This window comes from Caloenas nicobarica, chromosome 33, assembly GCF_036013445.1.
Source record: "Caloenas nicobarica isolate bCalNic1 chromosome 33, bCalNic1.hap1, whole genome shotgun sequence".
Taxonomy (NCBI): Eukaryota; Metazoa; Chordata; class Aves; order Columbiformes; family Columbidae; genus Caloenas; species Caloenas nicobarica.
The window spans coordinates 72532-90485 of NC_088277.1; the positions used below are offsets into that span (position 1 = coordinate 72532).

The 17954-nt window shown below is 63.7% G+C and overlaps 3 protein-coding genes and 2 long non-coding RNA genes across 8 annotated transcripts; 2 read left to right on the top strand and 3 right to left on the bottom strand.

Moving 5' to 3' along the window:
- Nucleotides 1–1849: 1849 nt before the first annotated feature.
- LOC136000603 (uncharacterized) lies at nucleotides 1850–4557 on the bottom strand. Its single transcript, XR_010607739.1, has 3 exons — nucleotides 4401–4557; nucleotides 2555–2743; nucleotides 1850–2234 (listed from the first exon to the last, which is right to left on the bottom strand). It is a non-coding gene; the product is annotated as an uncharacterized LOC136000603 (long non-coding RNA).
- Nucleotides 4558–7746: 3189 nt separating this feature from the next.
- LOC136000615 (uncharacterized) lies at nucleotides 7747–8834 on the bottom strand. The gene is made up of 3 exons (XR_010607740.1): nucleotides 8762–8834; nucleotides 7930–8252; nucleotides 7747–7846 (listed from the first exon to the last, which is right to left on the bottom strand). It is a non-coding gene; the product is annotated as an uncharacterized LOC136000615 (long non-coding RNA).
- A 240-nt stretch (nucleotides 8835–9074) lies between these two features.
- Nucleotides 9075–12089, top strand: PYM1 (PYM homolog 1, exon junction complex associated factor). 2 transcript variants are annotated; one of them, XM_065654422.1, is made up of 3 exons: nucleotides 9075–9313; nucleotides 10846–10939; nucleotides 11331–12089. In XM_065654422.1, exons 1-3 carry the CDS (start codon nucleotides 9124–9126, stop codon nucleotides 11827–11829), a joined length of 783 nt encoding a protein of 260 aa, XP_065510494.1. In that variant the 5' UTR covers nucleotides 9075–9123; the 3' UTR covers nucleotides 11830–12089. The 2 variants fall into 2 exon arrangements, with proteins under 2 accessions (XP_065510494.1, XP_065510495.1); XM_065654423.1 differs by lacking the exon at nucleotides 9075–9313 and adding an exon at nucleotides 10113–10287.
- LOC136000543 (transmembrane protein 198-like) lies at nucleotides 11961–14669 on the bottom strand. The gene is made up of 4 exons (XM_065654424.1): nucleotides 14511–14669; nucleotides 14134–14255; nucleotides 13174–13737; nucleotides 11961–12732 (listed from the first exon to the last, which is right to left on the bottom strand). Exons 2-4 carry the CDS (start codon nucleotides 14243–14245, stop codon nucleotides 12551–12553), a joined length of 858 nt encoding a protein of 285 aa, XP_065510496.1. The 5' UTR covers nucleotides 14246–14255; nucleotides 14511–14669; the 3' UTR covers nucleotides 11961–12550.
- Nucleotides 14670–15023: 354 nt separating this feature from the next.
- On the top strand, nucleotides 15024–17629 carry DNAJC14 (DnaJ heat shock protein family (Hsp40) member C14). 3 transcript variants are annotated; one of them, XM_065654429.1, is made up of 7 exons: nucleotides 15025–15288; nucleotides 15380–16497; nucleotides 16571–16677; nucleotides 16762–16881; nucleotides 16973–17133; nucleotides 17208–17301; nucleotides 17383–17629. In XM_065654429.1, exons 2-7 carry the CDS (start codon nucleotides 15436–15438, stop codon nucleotides 17588–17590), a joined length of 1752 nt encoding a protein of 583 aa, XP_065510501.1. In that variant the 5' UTR covers nucleotides 15025–15288; nucleotides 15380–15435; the 3' UTR covers nucleotides 17591–17629. The 3 variants fall into 3 exon arrangements, with proteins under 3 accessions (XP_065510499.1, XP_065510500.1, XP_065510501.1); XM_065654427.1 differs by having other exon boundaries at nucleotides 15024–15288; nucleotides 17208–17629; XM_065654428.1 differs by having other exon boundaries at nucleotides 15024–15133; nucleotides 17208–17629.
- Nucleotides 17630–17954: the final 325 nt, after the last annotated feature.

Genomic DNA, 17954 nt, shown 5'->3' on the forward strand with positions numbered 1-17954 from the left:
GCAGCGGCCGTCGCGGGGCGGGATGGGGCGGCTGTGGCGGTACCTGTGGGGCACCTATGGGGCTGCTATAGGGGCTCTTCAGAGGCGTGTCTGGAGCACTTATGGGCAGGTACAGGGCTGCTATAGCGGTACCTGTGGGGTTGCTATGGGGTTACTTATGGGGCGACAGCTGGGGGTGGCACCGCATGCAGGGGGTGGGGTCAGTGCGGAGGGGCGGGGACTATGAGAGGACGCGCCCACGGGGAGCCCCGCCTGGGGGAGGGGGTGGAGCCTACCTGTGTCACGCCCTGTGGGAGGAGCCCGGGGGTGGAGCCTGTGCAGGCGTCACCCCTTGGACAGCCCACTCGGGGGTGGGGTCAGCAAGGGATGTGCCCCAAGGGGGCGGGGCTTAGCAAGGGAGGGGCTTTGGAGGGGGTGGAGCCTTTACAGGACATGCTCTGAGGGGGCGTGGCTTAGGGGAGGCGGTTGGGAGGAGTTGGGGGCGGGGCCTCAGTGCGTCATGCTCCTCGGGAGGTGCAATGAAAGGGGAGGGGCCTGCATGGGACACGCCCCTTGGGGAGGGCTCACACTGGCAGGGGCGGAGCTTTGAGGGGGATGAGTTGGGGGCGTGGCCTCTCGAGGCCACGCCCCTGCAGGAGAAGCCCAGACTGGATATCACAGTGAAAAATTAAAATTAACTGTTGTTAATCAGATGTAGATTGCTGTATTTTTATTTTGACTCTACTTAGAGGTAATTCATACCTGTGATGTTTTCACACACCTCCCAAAAAAGCTGTGGTTAAATATAGACAGTCATGACTCACTGTTTTCTAATTTTATTTTGCATCTAAATCTTTTAATGTTATGTTGGGAATCATTACTACCTGGGAGGTTTTTTAATACCTCCATTTATAAACAGCCGGGGGCCATGTTGGGGTATTTTTAATTAAGGAAACTGCTGTTTCAACCCGCAAGTGAAAACAAACCACACGTACGAGGCTGGACACGGTCAGACCAACCCCGGCTGGTTCAGCAGCCGCTGCCAGCGCGTCCATTCACCGCCTGCCCAGCCCGGCAGACCTGCTGGGCACGGGTCCTGGGGAACTTGTACCAGCGCCGCATTCCGGGGAGAAATACATCCTGAAAGAATCCTGCTCTGAAACACTGCAGATCAACAATAGCTGTAAGTCACAGAGCCTCCTCGTTTTCTGACTCTCACAACAGTAATAAATAAATCCCAAAGGACAGAAAACGCCAGGATAGGCTGGAAACAACAACAAACCCCACATGGCAGAAACAGTACCAAGCACCGTAAGTAACACTTCAGCATCTCAAACGAAAATAAATGACAAAACCCCTCGGGAGAGGTCTAAAGAAAGACGAACGAGTCCACAGAGCGATACTGACGCCCTCCTCCCGAGAGGACCAAGTGGGGGACGGAGGCGCCTGGAAGGGACGTGGTTTGACGAGGCCACTTGCCACACACATTGATTCTGGGGCCTGGAAGGACAATGGAGGGGACTCGAGGGGACAGGGGCACGCGAAGGGTACGGGGGGATGTGGGGAGCTGATGGGGGTGCCTGCGATGGCTCCAGGGCACGCTGCCCAAGGGAGAGGTCCTGCAGCAACTGGAGGCCACGTGAAGGGCTCTGGGTCAGCAGAAAGGCAAACAGAGGCCTCTGGGCTGCAAAATACACACACAGGTCCCCAGGCAACAAGAACACGGGGGGCGGCTACAAGGAAGGTAAATAGGGGCTCTCAGGTAACCAAAAGACAAGCTCAGCTGTCCTGAGAGGAGCAGGTGGCAATCAGAGGAGTTCTAAAGGGAGCGGAGGGGCAAACAGAGCGGGCATGAGAGCGTACAGAGGGAAAAACGAGGCCTCTGGGATGTGCCAAAAGCAAATGGGGAAGTTTTGAGGGGAAGAGAGAAAAAGAGGGGAATTTAATGAAGCAGAAGGTCAAACGGGCACCTTGATGCCACCAAAGAGCCTGCGGGCACGCAAAGGCAGGCGGGGCAATCACAGAGGAACTGGAAGGAAACGGGTTTCTGAGGGAACAAGGTGGCGAGTAAGCCTGTGAGAGGCCCAGAGGCAAATGGATGTGTCCTGAGGAGAGCAAATCGAAAGGTTCTTACCTCTGAGAAGTTGTCCTTGGCTTTTGTTCCACCAGCAGCCGTCCTGTGGTCTCGGCACAGCCTGGGGATCCCTGACCTGCACCACCACAACCTTTAACAGGACATCCGGCAGTTCTAGAACCTGAATGACAAACAGCAAGTATTTCTCCAGGACAGCTTTGATGTAGGATTGTTTTATTTTGTTTTCCCTGCAGAGCACAGGGAGAAATTTCTCCTCCCCACAGTACCACTATACACCCTACATCCTTCAGGCATTTTGGGGCTGTAACCCCCCCATCTCTCACTGGCCTGCTCCTCCAGTACCATCAGCACACCCCCCAGTAACATCATCATCACCCCCCCAAATCCCCCCTTCTTTTCTCTCCAAAAAAAGGTAGAAAAGGGAAATAGCCCCCACGAGCAGCTCCTTGCTCTCATAATGCCATTTACATAGGTACATACCACAACTCCTCAAAACAGGGGGCAGCGCCCCAAACAGTCGCAGCCCCCATCCCACAGGCCGGCAGCTGCCCCATGGCACGGTGGGGAGGGAAGATGTTGCCACGTCTCCCGCTTGGGCTCTGCTCCCCCACGTTCTGTTCCCCGCCTGGGCTGCAGGATCTCCTGAGCATCAGGTGTTCATAGCTCCCCCTATGAAAATCAAAAATTCGAAATTAGAGTTCAGCATCTTAAGAAAATAGCGCAGAAAGAAGCAGAGGAATTAGTCAGAATAAGGGATCGCCCAGCGGCAGCGCTGGCTGGCCGTGCGCTGCAGTACCTGAGTTTCGCCACACGATGGCAGCACCGAGGCGCGCCGCGGCACCGCACTGGGGCGGCCGCCTGCAGTACCGCGCTTTGCCCACAGGACGGCAGCACTGAGACCCGGCGCGGCAGCCCCGGGCCAGCAGGCGGGCCGCGTTCCGCGGGAATCCCGCAAAAAAACCCAAACCAAACCAAAACAAAAAAACCAGAGAGCCGCGGCAGGAAAGCGCCCCTGTCGCAGGGACGGCCGCAAGTCTCGAAAACGAACACCGCCGCCCGCCAGCCCGGTGCCGGAAGGCTAACGCGCCCCGCTTGCTCTGCTGGCCGACGGCACCCGGAGGCAGCGCCTCTGAGTCCCGACCCCGGCTGTCCCCGGCCCGCGGCAGCGTGCAAGCACGCGATCGGCCCGCTCTGCACTTGAATTGCCATTCCCTCCGCCCATCGCCTCCCCGCCCGAAGCGCAAAGCCACGTGCATATTGGGCGCGAGGTCTCGCGCTGTCTTTTTGTGCGTGCGTTTTCTTTTTCTTTCTCTTGTGCCACGTTGTCCAGAAACGGGAAGCTGAGCGCGTGGGTGCCACGGCTCCACGGGGCTCCTCTCTACGGGGAGGGCGCTCGGGCCGGGAAGGACCCTGAGCCTGGCGTGGGTGGACACACCCAATCGCACGTACGGACACAGAACCCGCCGGGCCTCGCCCTGAGCTTCCGCACTTCCGCCAAAGCGGCACCCCACTCGCCACGCCGCCGAGCCTGCAACCGCACCTTAGCTCTGTTTTTAAACATCCCCCTGACAAAAGGGGGCTGCGCCGCTCCCGGAGAGACTGCAATACCGGGAACGGGCGCTGCACCGGAGACGCGGCTCCAGGCCACAGACCATTAGCCCACCTGCCCTAAGAGTCACACGCCTCTCACCAGCTTCGCGAGCTCGGCCTTGAGGGCAGGAGGGGGAAACCTAACTAAACACCTCCCCACCGCACTGGCCCATCCCGTTCCTCCTGTTCCAACGTCACGGTCACCCTCGCCACGCCCGCACTCACCTGCCGCCTATTTCGCCGCTCCGTTCCCCTCGCTCCCTCCCACCGTCCCGCCGCGCTCAGCGGGCACCGACACCCGGCGGGAGGTTCCCGCCTGTCACCTCATGCCCCTCTGCCGGCTCCGGGGACCTCACGAAGGACTGCCCTGCCCTGAACCGCCTGCCTCCACATCCCCGGGAGCCGGCCGCAGCGAGAGCTCCGCAGCCTCCCGTCCCTCGCCCCGACGCCCGTCCCGTTCATTCCCGGTATCCCCCCGAGACACCACGGACACGCTTGCCAGGGAGCTAGCTATTCCAACCGGATTGAGTCGGCGCGCTCTCATTGGCTGCTTTCCACCCCACCGCGCTGGCCTCCTATTGGATGCTCCTTCCCGCGCTCCGCCCCCACAAGCCCGCGCCAGCGCCGGACCTGACTGAGGACTGCGCCCATTTGGGCATGCGCAGTAGGGACCTCACCAGCACCGCCCCTCCGGCAACCTGAATGGCTGCACACGCACGTCAATCGCCATTCTCACCGCCTATCAGCGCTCCGCCCCTCAACCTTGCTCGCGCCGTCTGATTGGCCCGCTCTGCATCCTCACTCGCCTGCTCGCCGCCCTGCGGGGACCCCGAGCGCGTTTGGCCGTGCAGCTTCAAAGACGGAAACTAAAAAGCAAAGAACAAACCGCGGTCATTCGCTTATCCTAAAAAGGTGTGCGGATGCCTACCCACGCCACAAAAAACCCTTAGCTTTCATTTTCCTCCGGCACTACAATTGCACAGGTGTGAACTTGTAAAATTAAACCAGCCATCTCCCAGACACACGCTTCGAACTTGACTACGGTGGGTTTCTGTTTGTCTTACACCAACGGACTTGCACATTTGTGAGCAAACACATTCATTTTGAAGCACAGCCCCTCCCGGGGGAAAAACACGTCTTAGTCATTGAAAAAAATAAAATCCGACTTGGAGCTCCCAAACGTCAGGGAGCGGCGGGGAAACAAACGAAAGCGAAGACCAACAGCAGCATCGTAAAGTAGTATTCAGCTTCAGTTCTGATCACGTACTTAAAAGCCTCTCTCAGCCCTACGAACGATTAGTCCTTTTCTGGAAGGACACATTTTTTTACCTGAATGTCCTCAATTGAAGACTCCACTAAACAGAACGGGGATCGAGCCGCAGGACAACATGCCATCAACATATTAACAAGGAAAAAAACCCACAAGTAAACCCCAGGTTCGATTACTAGTTTCCATCCCGTCTCATTCCTTACATTTCAACTGGCACCCAGGTGCTCCAAAATTCTATACCCATGCTGCTTCTCACTAAAAATTCAGCTCTACGTTTAAACATTCAAGGCTATTTCCAGTGTGCCCATAAATTCGCTGTGAACAAAGACAAGAGAAACGCTCGACCCTAAGGAGCGCCGGCCGGCAGGTTTCTCCCCGCTCTGCCCGGGACCGAGAAGACGCCGCCGCCGCTGCCGCCTCCTGCCGCCTCCTCGCCCGTGCCCCCTCGCAGCGGGGCTGCCCCGCGACAGCCGGGGGCCTCTTTTTTGCAGCTGCCTCGCTGCAAACAAACGAACAGAAAAGAAAAAAGAAAGAAAAGAAAACAAGAAAAGGCATGATCTCTTCCAGGCAGTTTCTCTAAACAGTCGAGAGATTATAAAATTGCACGTGTCTTTTCCCAGCAGAATGAGCCTGTGATTCCACGAAAAAGGAGGGCAAGGAGCAGGTCAGCTTGTCAGAGAAAGACAAGGACAGGGAGCAAGACAAGGCGACACAGAGAGAGAGGCAAAAGGGACAGGGAGGCAGGGCAAAGGGAAGGAGAGGCCAAGATCAGAGACCAGCAGCAGGACACAGACGGTGGGGAAAACTCCTAGAACGGGCAGCGGGAGAGACAGACCAAGGAGAAACGGGCGCCGGGCCGCGGGACAGGGAGCGGGGCAGAGCGTCACGGAAACAAAAACAAAGAGGGAACGGGACAGAGAAACGAGGGGAAACACAAGGAGAAGGGCAGAGAAACAGGAACGGGCAGGGAGCGAAAGTAAAGAACCAACCGCGGTCATTCACTTTATACTAAAAAGGCGTGCGGATGGTTACCTACACCAGAAAAAACCCTTCTCTTTCATTTTCCTTTGGCACGGCCGCCTGCGCCATCGCCCAGCGGCAGCGCTGGCTGGCCGTGCGCTGCAGTACCCGAGTTTCGCCACACGGCGGCAGCACCGCGGCGCGCCGCGGCACCGCACTGGGGCGGCCGCCTGCAGTACCGCGCTTCGCCCACAGGGCGGCAGCACCGAGACCCGGCGCGGGTCCCGAAAACGCGCCCCGCTGCCCGGTGCCGGCAGGAAAGCGCCCGGAGGCAGCGCCTCCCGTCCGACCCCGCGGTGACGCCCGTCCCCTCGCCCTGGCCCCAGTTTTCCCCCATCCGCGGCAGCAGGCGAGGGATTTTCCTTGGCCCACTTCTCTTGTCCTACACGCAGCCCCACGCCCCTTTGCAGCCGCTGACGGCCCTTCTGCCGCTCCAGAAGGGCTGACTGCAGCGGCCAGACGGCGTTTCCCGCCAGGGGAACCGCGTGCGAGACGAATCCCCCGACTCCCAGCTGCAAGGCCAGCGTGGCAGCGCGACGCCACCTCCTTCCCCGCAGGAGGAGCCCTTCCAGATGTGGAAGCGTGTGAAAATGAAATTCTGTTTTAATTCTGATCCTGTACTTAAAAGGCTCAATTTTACGGTTAAGTACTCCTTTTTTGGATGGACAAACTTTTTCTTAAAAGTTCTCGACTGAAGACTCCACTGAACAGAAGTGAGCCACAAGACAACTTTCCATCAGCAGTCTAACAAAAAAAAAAAATCAAATAAAAATATTGGTTTTCATTATGTTTCATTCATTACATTTCTACTGGCATCTAGATGCTCAGAAATTAACTACACTGACACCACTTATTACCACACACACAGTCACACGTACAGAAGCCCCAGGCCGGGAGCGGTTTGCAGCTGCCCGTGCGCAGCGGCTCGGGCGGGGGCCCCGCGGCAGCGGCTCCTCCCTGGGCAGCGGCTCCTCCCTGGGCAGCGGCTCCTCCCTGGGCAGCGGCTCCTCCCTGGGCAGCGCCTCTGGGCCGAGCAGCTCCGAGCCCAACGCGCACACACGCAGACTGACGCACCACAGAACGTTATATGGGCAGCATGTCTGTAACGGCACCAAAAACACTGAACATCAACAACAAGAACGACTCCAAACCCAGAGACAGCATCGATCAAAAGAACCTACGGGGAGGCAGTGGTGAGGCGAGGAGCCTCTACTACAATCCCAAAATGAAAAGGAGCCGAACACCACAGCCCTTTACGAGACGGTGGCACTGGCACAACAAACGGAGATGGTGCAATGCAAGGAACTCCTGCAAGACCTAAGAACTTCTTCCCAGCATCCTGAAGTGCCAGTCCCTTAGACTGGATGGGTAGAGAGCAGAGCTGCCCACGCAGCCCTGAACACCACCATAAAACAACTGACCAGAAACGTCCAAGGCGCAAGAACCATCCACGCTTTCGGCTGCTGATACAAGAAAACCGTCACCCAATTGGCGATAGGCCAATCGGCACCGGCATTCCAGACCCCGGGATGGCACCTGAGATGTCTGTCATGCCCCTCGGGCACGACGAGACCCCAGGATCGTCTGAACGGCGCAAGGCAGGCTTCCCGAAGTGCACGACAACGCAGACACAGGCTGGAGCTGCCCTGCCCAAGCTGGCATCGCACTGTAAGGTTCCCTGCGCCCTTTGCCCACCCAAAGGGAACTGGTCCTGGACGGCCCTTTCCCCTCTGAGACCTTTAGCCCCTCGCCCCTGCAGTTCCCAGCCCCTTCCCAGCCCCCGTGCCTCCACTTAGCTTTCAGAGGGCCAAGGGACTGAATCCATCCGGGGAGGAAAACACCACATGGGCTCATGGGGATCTTCCTGCAGTTGCCAGTTTCCCCTTCATCCCCTGCAATAAGAAAAGAAAACAGACACACACTATTGAGCACCAGGGTAATATTTACCAGTACTAGTCTAACAGCCACTGCTCACCTTGGCTGAGTTCTGGGAAGGACATTTGAATGATCCATCCACCAGGGGCCACCGCCCGCTGCAAGGGTTCTGGGGACAACACCGTGTTCTGTGGGTGATCAGGGAGGCGATGAGCCACCCCAGAGCCAGAAAGACACTCTGCCTTATGGCCCCGCTGCTTCCTGCAGAAGTGCTAGAACTCCATCTACAGATACAAGACGCTCACTCTAACCCCTGCTAGATCACCTGAGCGTCAGTCCTAGGAGAAGAGATTGTATCAGCAGCTTGGTATACAGCAGTAAAAACCAAAAAACAACGCTCCATTTTCATTGCAGTCAGGAGTTCTGGGAAAACACAAAGCATCTAGAATTGAATCAATAAATTAGGCATAGCTACAAACATACTTCCTAGTACAGCTGCTGTTGAACCTTCGCTGCTCCTGAAGCTCCTACCTCAAACAGACACCTCCACTTCTCCAAACACGTCTGTCCATGTAGATTAAACAGCTCGAAAGCTGCCCACTGCTGAAGGAGCAGCAGAGAACCAGCACCAAAGCAGCCCTGGAGCAGAATGAGCTCCTGCCCAGGGGAGCGGTCAATCCGCCCAGGCCCCGCACACCACCCTGACCAAACCACCTGGACCCTCACTGGCAATGACAGCACCTGCACTTTTCTACCTCTATTGCATCTGCAACGGGACCGAGTACGGATTTCAACTTAGCTTTTGTAAGACGTAGATAGAAAATTAAATACAATAACTATATTATTAGTAAAATTGTGCATTGAAATGGCCTATAAAAAAATTAATATGCAATTGCGTTATACTAAATTTCTAGCAAGACCACAGCTACTACCTGACTTCTACCAGGAGTAAGTTCTGGGTAGCACTGAACGCCTGCTGGGCCCGGGGGCGTGGTCTCCGAGCAGGGGCGTGGTCTCCGAGCAGGGGCGTGGTCTCCGAGCAGGGGCGTGGTCTGTCTCCGAGCAGGGGCGTGGTCTCCGAGCAGGGGCGTGGTCTCCGAGCAGGGGCGTGGTCTGTCTCCGAGCAGGGGCGTGGTCTCCGAGCAGGGGCGTGGTCTCCGAGCAGGGGCGTGGCCTCCGAGCAGGGGCGTGGTCTGTCTCCGAGCAGGGGCGTGGTCTCCGAGCAGGGGCTCGGTCTTGAGCCCCTGGGGGGTTCAGAAGCGGCGGGGCCCTCCCGCGCCCCCCATGGCGCAGCATGTGCCGCGTCAGAGACGCACGTCCGTACCTGGCGGGTCCCGGCAGCGGCTGTTCCCGGCCCGGCCCGGCGACATCAGAGCCCGGTGGAGCGGGGGCGGCACCGGCCGCACGTGCCGAGCATAGCGGGGCCCGACGGCGGTGGTGGGCAACCGCCTGCACCAGCCCCGCCCCGGGGACACCCCACCCCGGTAACCCCCCCCTCCCCGGTACCGGAGCCGCCGCCGTTCCCTCCCGCAGCCCGGGATGGGGGCGACGGGGGGCACACGGAGCGGGGGCCGGCCCGGGGGCCCGCCCACCGCACCCGGCGGGCAGCGGGCAGAGCAGGGGAGCACGGGGACCCCCCCCGGTTGGAAAAAACCCCCCGGCGGCGGCTGCCGACCCGGTAGCGAACGGAGCCGCCCCCCGCCCGTGGGGACCGGGGGGGCTACAACTCCCCCGGGGGGGCACGTGGGGGTCTGGGGGCCCCGCTCTGGGGGCGGCGTTGGGACCCGAAACCGGGTGCGGGAGCGGGCGGGACCCTCCGGGAGCGCGGGGGGGGCTACACGACGTGGCGGAGGACACGACATGGGGGGGGGGTACGCGACATGGCGAGGGGGACGCGACGTGGCGGGGGGCACACAGGGCGCTCGAGGCCCCGAGGGGGTCACGGGGGGGTAATTCGGGGACCCCCCATTGCATTGCATCCTTCAGCCTGCCCCGCGGTATCTCGGGCGCGATCGGGGCCAGCGGTGGCGGTTTGGGGGTTCCCGTCCCGCAGGCGGCTGAACCTCAGGGCACGGGGGATGGACACACACACTCGTCCCCGTTCGCACCCCCCTCCCCTCATGGGGGGACGCGGCCCCTGCCCCCCCGCCTAGGGCCCGGGGGAGCACAGGACGGGGCTTGGGGACATGGCGATGGGCACGAGAGGCGGTGGTCCGGCCTGCGGTCGCCATGGCAACGCCCCGGGGGTGGGGGGGGCTTCCCCGGTGCGTGCCGGGAGTCCCCCCCAGCTCGGGGCGCTGCCCCTTTAAAACCAAAATGGCCGTTGGCCCCGCGGCGCTTTCTCCTCCGCCGCCCTGCCCCGCTCCTGCCTCTGCCGCCACTTCCGGGGCGGGGCCCGGGAGGTCGGAAGTGTGTCGCGCTCGCAAGATGGCGACTCCCTATGTGACTGACGAGACCGGTGAGCGCGGCTCCGCTGTGGCCCCCGCAGCCCCGCGGCAGCGCCCGCCGCCGCCCCTGAGCCGCGGGGCCTCGGCCGTACCCCCTGTCTGTGAGGCCGGTCCCGGCCCCGCCGCCTGGGGGGAGTCCCGGGGCTTTTCCCCCCCTTCCCGGTCCCTCGGGGGCTTTTCCCCCCCGTCCTGGTCCCCGTAGGGCGGGTCCCGCCTCTCCGGGCTCTGTGGGGCCGGACCCAGCTCGTCCCCCCGCTCCGTTGTCTGGGATATCCCGGGACAGGGGGAGCCCCCGTGGGGCTTTGTGGGTAACCCGAGGGGTCTGGGGGGTGTCCCAGCCCCCTCCCCGGGGGGTCTTCTGGGGCCTGGGGGGCGTTTTGGGGGGTCTGGGGGTGTCCCAGGGGGGTCTTTGGGGTGTCCTAGAGCCCCCGAGCTGGCTGCGGGGTGTCCCAGTGCCTCCGTGGGGTGTCTGGAGGGGTATCCAGGGGCCCTTGCAGCATCCGTGGGGTGTCCCAGCCCCGCTGGGGGACACCCCATGGTCCCACCCCTGACGCTCTGTGTCCCCGCAGGGAAGTACATCGCATCCACGCAGCGGCCAGACGGGACGTGGCGGAAGCAGCGGCGGGTGAAGGAGGGATACGTCCCGCAGGAGGAAGTGCCAGTGTAAGTGGGGGATGCAGCCGAGGGGGAGGAACAGGAGTGTCCCCCGGGCTGGGGGAGGGGGAGCTCCCATCCTGTTCCCTCTGTCCCCGGGTGTGACATCTCGAGGTCTCAGTCTTTTTCCAGGTGCCTGAGCCAACCCTGATCCCCCTACCCCTCCCCTATAAGCCGTGTGCTGCCGGTACGTACCGTCTCCTGGCCCCACCCCACCCCCCGGAGAACCCCGAGATGTGGGGGGGCTATGCGGGTGAGGGGGCAGAGTCCCCCGGAAAAGAGCCAGATTTGGGGGATGCTCCATGTCGGAGGTGCCGACGGGTCATGGTGTTTGGTAGCGGGGGGGAGGTTTGTAACCTCGGCGGGGAGCGGCGCCTTCAGGAGTCCTCATTTGGCGCAGGTACGAGAACAAATACGTGAAGTTTTTCAAAAGCAAACCCGAGCTGCCGCCGGGGCTGAGCCCGGAGGCCGCGGCGCCGCCTGGCCGTGCTGACAACGCCGAGACGGGACTGTCCAAAGCAGCCAAAAGGAACTTAAAACGCAAAGAGAAGCGGAAGCAGCAGCAGGAGAAGGGGGAGCGGGAGGCAGACGGACTGATCCAGGCGCTGGAAAAGGTCTCGCTGGCCGGAGGGGACAACGAGGGCCCCCCGGGGGACAATCATGCAGCTGCGCCACAGCTGGGCTGTCCCCCTGGCCCCCCTGCCGAGGGGGGGGACGCCCCCAGCGCGGAGAGAAGCCGCAAAATCAAGAACCTGAAGAAGAAGCTGCGGCAGGTGGAGGAGCTGCAGCAACGCGTGGATGCCGGGGATGTGAAGCAGCCAACGAAGGAGCAGCTGGAGAAACTGGGGCGACGGAAAACGCTGGAACAGGAACTGTGGGAGCTGGAGCGGGACTTGTAAGGGCGGGGGCCCCAGGGGGGGTTGGGGGGTGCTCCCTGCCCGGCCCCGGGGTTTGGTTCAATTTGAGCAGTTTTGTTCCACAACGGTCGTTCTCGGTGTCACCAACCGGCCACTCTCACCTGGAGTTTGTTGGGGTTTTTTTTAATTTTATTTGGGATGAGGCTATGGCCCTGCCCCCCACCCCACCCCGTGTTTTGTGTCGCAGCCTCTTTCTCCCTTTTTATTTTGGTCCATCAGGCAATAATAAAACCACAGTGGTGACCCTGGGTGGGCTCTGCCTGGAGGGAGGGGGCAGGGGGGTCAGGGGGCCACAGGGAGGGTGAGGACCCCCCCACCTCCGCAGGGCATTGAGTCTTTCAGGGTGGGGGGAGCACAGGGTGTAGGTAGGTCCTACAAAAATATAAGCAGGGTTCTATTTTTAAGGCATTGGTGTGGGGGGGTGGGGCTGCAATAGCCACGTGGCATTAAACCCCGCCCCCCGGCTACACCCCCATGAGGGGCGAGGTGCGTATGGGACCTCATTTGCCTATTTAAAGGGGCAGGTGCAGTGGGAGTGGGGGGCCCCAAGGCACGTGGGGGGTTCACAGGCGGCGTGGGGGACATAGGGGATGCGGGAGGGGGACACGGGACACAGAGCAGGGGGGTGTCCCGGTATGGTGCTGCTCTCCAGCTACTGGTCCCACAGGCTGCGCAGGGAGCTCAGGGGGGACACGGCAGGAGGTCAGCATGGCCCCTCAGCCCCCAGCACGGCCCCTCCGGGACCCCCACTCACCGGAGGCAGCGCGTCGCCCACCTGGCGTGTCGCCGGGGGGGGGCGGCGGCGGTGGGTGCCCTCGGGTGGGACCGGGCTCTGCCTGCACTTGGGCTCTGGCTGCTGCGGCCGCTGCCGCCAGTTGGGGGGGGCTATGGGGAGGCAGGGGGTCAGTGTCCCCACCGCTGTGACGACTCCGGCCCCATGGCTCCTTCTCATCCCACAGCGACCCCGGTGACAGCCTTCTCCCCACCCCAGTGTCACTCTGTCCCCACAGCCTTATCTGTTCCCATGGTCGTCACTGTCCCCACGGCCACCCCTGGTGTCACCCCTGATGTCACCCCTGTCCCCATGGCCACCCTTGGGGACATCCATTCCTGTCCCCACAGCCATCCCTGTCCTCGTGTCTTCATCCCTGGTGATACCCCTCTCCTGGTTCCCAGGGCCATTCCTGTCCCTGCAGCCATCCCTGGTGACACCCCTGTCCCCATCCCCACAGCCATCCCTGTCCCTACAGCCCCTCCCACCACCATCCCCTGTGCCCCCAGACCCACCAGGCCGGGCGTCCCCCTGTGTCCACCCCTGTCCCTCACCATCACGATGGGAGAAGCCGCTGGCCGTCACCCGCCACTGCAGCAGGACGCCGAGGATGCTGAGCACAGGCCAGGTGCCCAGCAGCAGCCAGCCTTGCCAGCACAGCGCCTGTGCCGGCGCCAGCTGCAGCCGTGCTGCGATGTGGGCCACCAGCGCCAGCCCCTCAGCCAGGTAATCTGCACACACGACCACGACGGCGGCACCAAAGGCAGCAGTGGCCAGGACAGTGATGGCCTTGGGCCAGCGCAGCGCCAGGAGGGCGCAGAGCAGTGCCAGCCCCAGCAGCGTCCCTGCCATCACCCAGGGGCTCAGCGGTGGTGGCGGCACTGCGACCAGCGCAGCAGTGGCCACCAGCAGCCCCAGCAGCAGCCCGGTGGCGAAGAGCCCGACAGCGCGGAGCAGCGCAGTGAGCAGCCCACACAGCAGCCCGATAGCTGCAGTGACAGCGGTGCTGGCCTCCAGGTTCAGCCGCGGCTCCCGCTCCTGCTGGCACAGGAGGAAGATGACGGTGGAGCCGAAGAGCAGCCCCGACAGGAACATGGTGGCCTTGAAGCAGCGGTAGCCTGGGAGAGGGACACGGGGGTGACACTGGGAGGTGGCACCTGTGTCGGTACTTCTGGCCGTGTTCCCAGCTGTGCCCCCCAACTCTGCCCCATGGCTGTGTCTCCTGCTGCGCCCCCTGCACTGTGTTCCCCAGTTGTGCACCCCAGCCCTTCCCCCAAATGTTCCCCCTCTGCTGTGCCCCCCAGCTGTGCCCCACGGCTGTGTCACCCATAATCTCCCTCTCCTTGTCCCCATGTCCCTGCAAAGCCCCTCACCCTGTACCTGCTGTGCCCCGCTCAGTGAGCCCGTAACTCCCCCATATCCCCCAGTGAGCCCCAGCTGCGCCCCTCGTGTCCCCCAGATGAGTCCCCATGTCCCCCATCTCTGCCCCCCACCCGTGACCCCCCCCTTCTCACCGAAGCAGCCGCAGACCAGCCCGAAGACGCTCCCGAGGGCACAGAGGGCGGCAGGGATGGGCTCGTATGGGGGTCGCAGCTCCGGGGCACACGGGAAGACATCGGGCCCCATAGCCCTGAGGCTGCGGGGGGAGTGGCGGGTGCTGAGCCTCCCGCTGTGCGCCCCCCTGCACCAACCCCTCCGCACATCTGGGGGGGCACATCTGGGGGGAACTGGGCGAGAGGGAGTGGGAGAGGGAACTGGGAGCTACTGGGGGCACTGGGAGCTGGTGGGGGGACGGGGCGGGGGCGGTGCAGCCCGGGCCCGCCGCACGGAGTTACTGGAGGACGGGCGTGCGGGGCACCGCTCGGTGCCGCCGCCCCACCCCGGGACTCACCCGCTCGCTGCCGCTCCCGGGGGTCGCGCTGGGGCCCGGCCCGGGGCGCGGAGCCGCGATCGGGCGGGAGCGGGGCCGGGGGCGGGACCGGGGGGAGAGCGGGGGGTCCCGCGTGAGGCCGGGGGCGGGAACTGGGGGACCGGGACCCCCGTGGGGCGGGGACAGGACCCGGGGGGCGTGGGCTACGGGGCGGGAGCCCCTCGGTGGCACCGGGACTCGCGTGGGGCAGGACCCGCGTGGGGGTGAGTGACACCGCGGCCCTTGCCGGGTCCCGCCGGGGGCACAACTGGCCCCTCGGCCGAGACAGAGGCGCTTTGTGCGCGGGGGCACGTGACGAGGGTCAGCGCAGGACGCCTGGGTCCCGGCCCGGGACGGCCACGGAGTCCACGGCGAAGGGGCGCTGCCCCTTTAAGAGGCGGGCGTTGCCCTTTTAAGCGACGGGACATTGCCCTTTTAAGGGGTGGCCACCGCCGCTTTAAGTGGGCGCTGCGCCACAGCCCCGGAAGTGGGCGGAGGTGGTGGTGGCGGCGGCGGGCGGAAGGCGGAAGTGAGGCGGGTGAGGGATTCCGGGGGGGGTCGGGAGGCGGCGGCGACCCCCCCCCGCCGCTGCCGGTACCGGCACTGTGAGTGTCCCCGCCCGCCCAGGCTCCCCGCCCGTCCCCGCGGTTGGGGGGGGCCGCAGGGAGGGAGGCGGAGGCGGCGTCGACCGAGCGGGGCCCCAAGCTGCGCTTTTGGGGTGGAATCGCCTGAAATCGGCAGAAAAGCGTCCCCCGGAAGGGTGGGTGCCTGTGGGCAACCCGGACCGGGTCGGTGGGTCCCGGGGCCGACCGCGGGGTCTCGGGGCCGCGCTGACCCCGCTCTCGTCGCAGGGCCCGTCGGGATGGCCGTGACCTAGAGCCGGCCGGGGCAGCGCAGGGCCGCGGGGATGGAGCAGCCCCGGCACCGAGAAGCGGCCGCGGCCGAAGGAGGTGACAGGAGCCGGGAACCCCCCGGTGACGGCGGCAGCTCCGCGGGGGACAGCGCTGCCGCAAACGGGAGCTGTGGGTGGGCACCGGTCCCCGGGCTGGAGGACGAGGACGACGACCACGACCTGCCCGGCCCTAGCTGCCCCTGCCGGTACCGGGGCGAAGTGGCCGCCCTCTCCAACCCCGCGGCCGAGCAGCTGGATGGATCCTGCAGCCTGAGCTGCCGCCACCGGGACGCCTCCGGCACCAGGGAGGACAAGGATGGGACAGGAGCCCGGAGGCCGCAGCGGCGGCAGCACCAGCGTTCGGCCCCCAAGGAGGAGGAGAACGGCAGGCGGCGCGACGGCACTGCGGGCAGACGGCACTGGCCACCACGCAAGAGGAGCCGCGGGGACGGGGCTGAACCAGCGGGGCTGACAGAGGAGCCGGCCGGTTACCAGGGCCTGCTGACCAGTTACCGGGGGCTGCTGGCCCGAGTGCTCCGGTTGGGCACAGAGGCCAGCGAGCGGCTGCTCAGCTCCTGTTGCTGCTTCGGTGACCGCGGCTGGGTGCGGGGTTGGTGCCGGCGGGCGGCCCGGTGGCTGCGTGCCGGGGCCCGGTTCATCCTGCGGCTGCTCTGGCTGCTCGTGGCGCTGCTGCTGCTGCTCCTGGTGCTGCTCCTGGGCTGCCTGCGGCTCGGTGCTGCCGCAATGGCCGTCGGTGCAGTGCGGCTGGCTGGGACCCGACGGGTGGCGTGGCTGCTGGAGGCGGTGGCTGCACTGCGCAGGACGCGGGGGCCGCTCAGGGAAAGCAGGACGTGGCACCGGCTCCGGGACTGGCTGCGGGGGGGTGGGACACAGCAGGGTGGGGACGCGGCGCCCAGTTGTGCTGGGGGGGCTCCCGGTGCCAAGGAGGAGACGCGGCGGCTCTTGGCTGCAGCCAACATCCCCGAGGAGCAGCTGAACCCCTTCCAGGTGCTCGGGGTGGAGGCAACGGCATCGGACGCGGAGCTGCGCAGAGCCTATCGCCGCCTCGCTGTGCTGGTACGGGGGGGGCCGGGACGGGGTGTCCGTCCCCCAAAACACGGAGCTGAGGGTTCTGTTCCCTCCCTGCCAGGTGCACCCTGACAAGAACGAGCACCCACGGGCAGAGGCAGCATTCAAGGTGCTACGGGCAGCCTGGGACATTGTCAGCAGCCCCGAGCGACGTAGGGAGTACGAGCTGTGAGTGGGGGGACACAGGGGGGTGGTGGCAGATTTCAGGGATTCCCCCTGATCCTGTTTGTCATGTTCCCCCCCGCCCTGCAGCAAGCGGCTGGCGGAGCAGGAGCTGTCACGCTCGGTGGGCGCGTTCCTGAGCCGGCTGCAGGATGATCTGCGTGACGCCATGAACACCATGATGTGCAGCAAGTGCCAGGGGAAGCACAAGTGGGTGTCGGCCGGGGCGGGGGGGGGGTCCCCAAAGCCATTTTGGGGTCCCATGGCGGGGGTGTGTGTGAACATTTTCCCCCCACTGCAGGAGGTTTGAGCTGGAGCGGGACCCGCTGAGGGCGCGGTACTGTGGGGAGTGCGGGGGGCTGCACCCCGCTGAGGAGGGTGACTTCTGGGCCGAGTCCAGTCTCCTGGGGCTGAAAATCACCTACCTGGCCATGATGGAGGGGAAGATCTACGACATCACAGGTGGGTGCTGCCCCCCCCACCCCGTGGGGGCGTCCCTGGGTGTTCCCCCACCTCGTCACAGTGTCTCTCCGCAGAGTGGGCTGGCTGCCAGCGTGTGGGCATCGCCCCCGACACCCACCGTGTCCCCTACCACATCTCCTGCGGCTCCCGGGGTGCCGCACGGCACAGGTCAGTGCAGGGGGGCACCCAGGGGAAATGGAGGGGCTCCTGGCTCAGCCAGACTCCTCCAAACCCCCTGGTACCCCCCAGGAACACCCCCAAGGGCGGCCCCCCCTCAGCTGCTGACCTGCAAGATTTCTTCACCCGCGTGTTTCAGGGGGGTCCGGGGGCGGCATCTGGTGGGGGCCCTTTCCCGCCGCCCCCCCCCGGGCCTCCCCCCAGGGCCGAGGGCGCCGGCCTCAAGGGGGAGGCCAAGCACAAGAGGAGGAAGAAGGTGCGGCGGCCATTCCAGCGCTGAGCGGCACCGGGCGGGCACTAAAAGGGCTTTTTCCAATTAAAAAGAAATCTATTTTTCTTTTTTTAAAAAAAAAAAAATTCTTATTTCTATATATGGAAAATTAACAGCAGGGTTTGTGGCGGTTGGAGGCAGTTACAGCAAACAGCCTGGGGGGGGCAGCGGGAGGGACAGACAGACGGACACGCCGGGCCCGGGTCCCATTAGGCTTTAATTATTAATATAAACGTTCAGGTCAGCCCGGCTCTCCCTCCGCCGCCGTTGCCAAGGTCCCCGGCTCGCCCCCGGGCTCGTCTCCAGGAAGTCACGTCTCTCGGTTCTCTTTCCCTATTGGCGGCTACGCCCGTCGCTCAGCGCCGCCCCGCCC

Bases quoted from the DNA above. Each gene is read 5' to 3' on its own strand.
- PYM1 (XM_065654422.1), top strand. From the start codon at position 9,124: ATGTGCCGCGTCAGAGACGCACGTCCGTACCTGGCGGGTCCCGGCAGC. The intron at 9,314-10,845 runs GTAACCCCCCCC...GTGTCCCCGCAG, and splicing joins CCCGGGGACACCCCACCCCG to GGAAGTACATCGCATCCACG. The intron at 10,940-11,330 runs GTAAGTGGGGGA...CATTTGGCGCAG, and splicing joins CCGCAGGAGGAAGTGCCAGT to GTACGAGAACAAATACGTGA.
- LOC136000543 (XM_065654424.1), bottom strand. From the start codon at position 14,245: ATGGGGCCCGATGTCTTCCCGTGTGCCCCGGAGCTGCGACCCCCATAC. The intron at 13,738-14,133 runs GTGAGAAGGGGG...TCCCTCTCCCAG, and splicing joins GCTGGTCTGCGGCTGCTTCG to GCTACCGCTGCTTCAAGGCC. The intron at 12,733-13,173 runs GTGAGGGACAGG...GCCTCCCCATAG, and splicing joins CGGCTTCTCCCATCGTGATG to CCCCCCCCAACTGGCGGCAG.
- DNAJC14 (XM_065654427.1), top strand. From the start codon at position 15,436: ATGGAGCAGCCCCGGCACCGAGAAGCGGCCGCGGCCGAAGGAGGTGAC. The intron at 16,498-16,570 runs GTACGGGGGGGG...CCTCCCTGCCAG, and splicing joins ATCGCCGCCTCGCTGTGCTG to GTGCACCCTGACAAGAACGA. The intron at 16,678-16,761 runs GTGAGTGGGGGG...CCCGCCCTGCAG, and splicing joins CGACGTAGGGAGTACGAGCT to CAAGCGGCTGGCGGAGCAGG.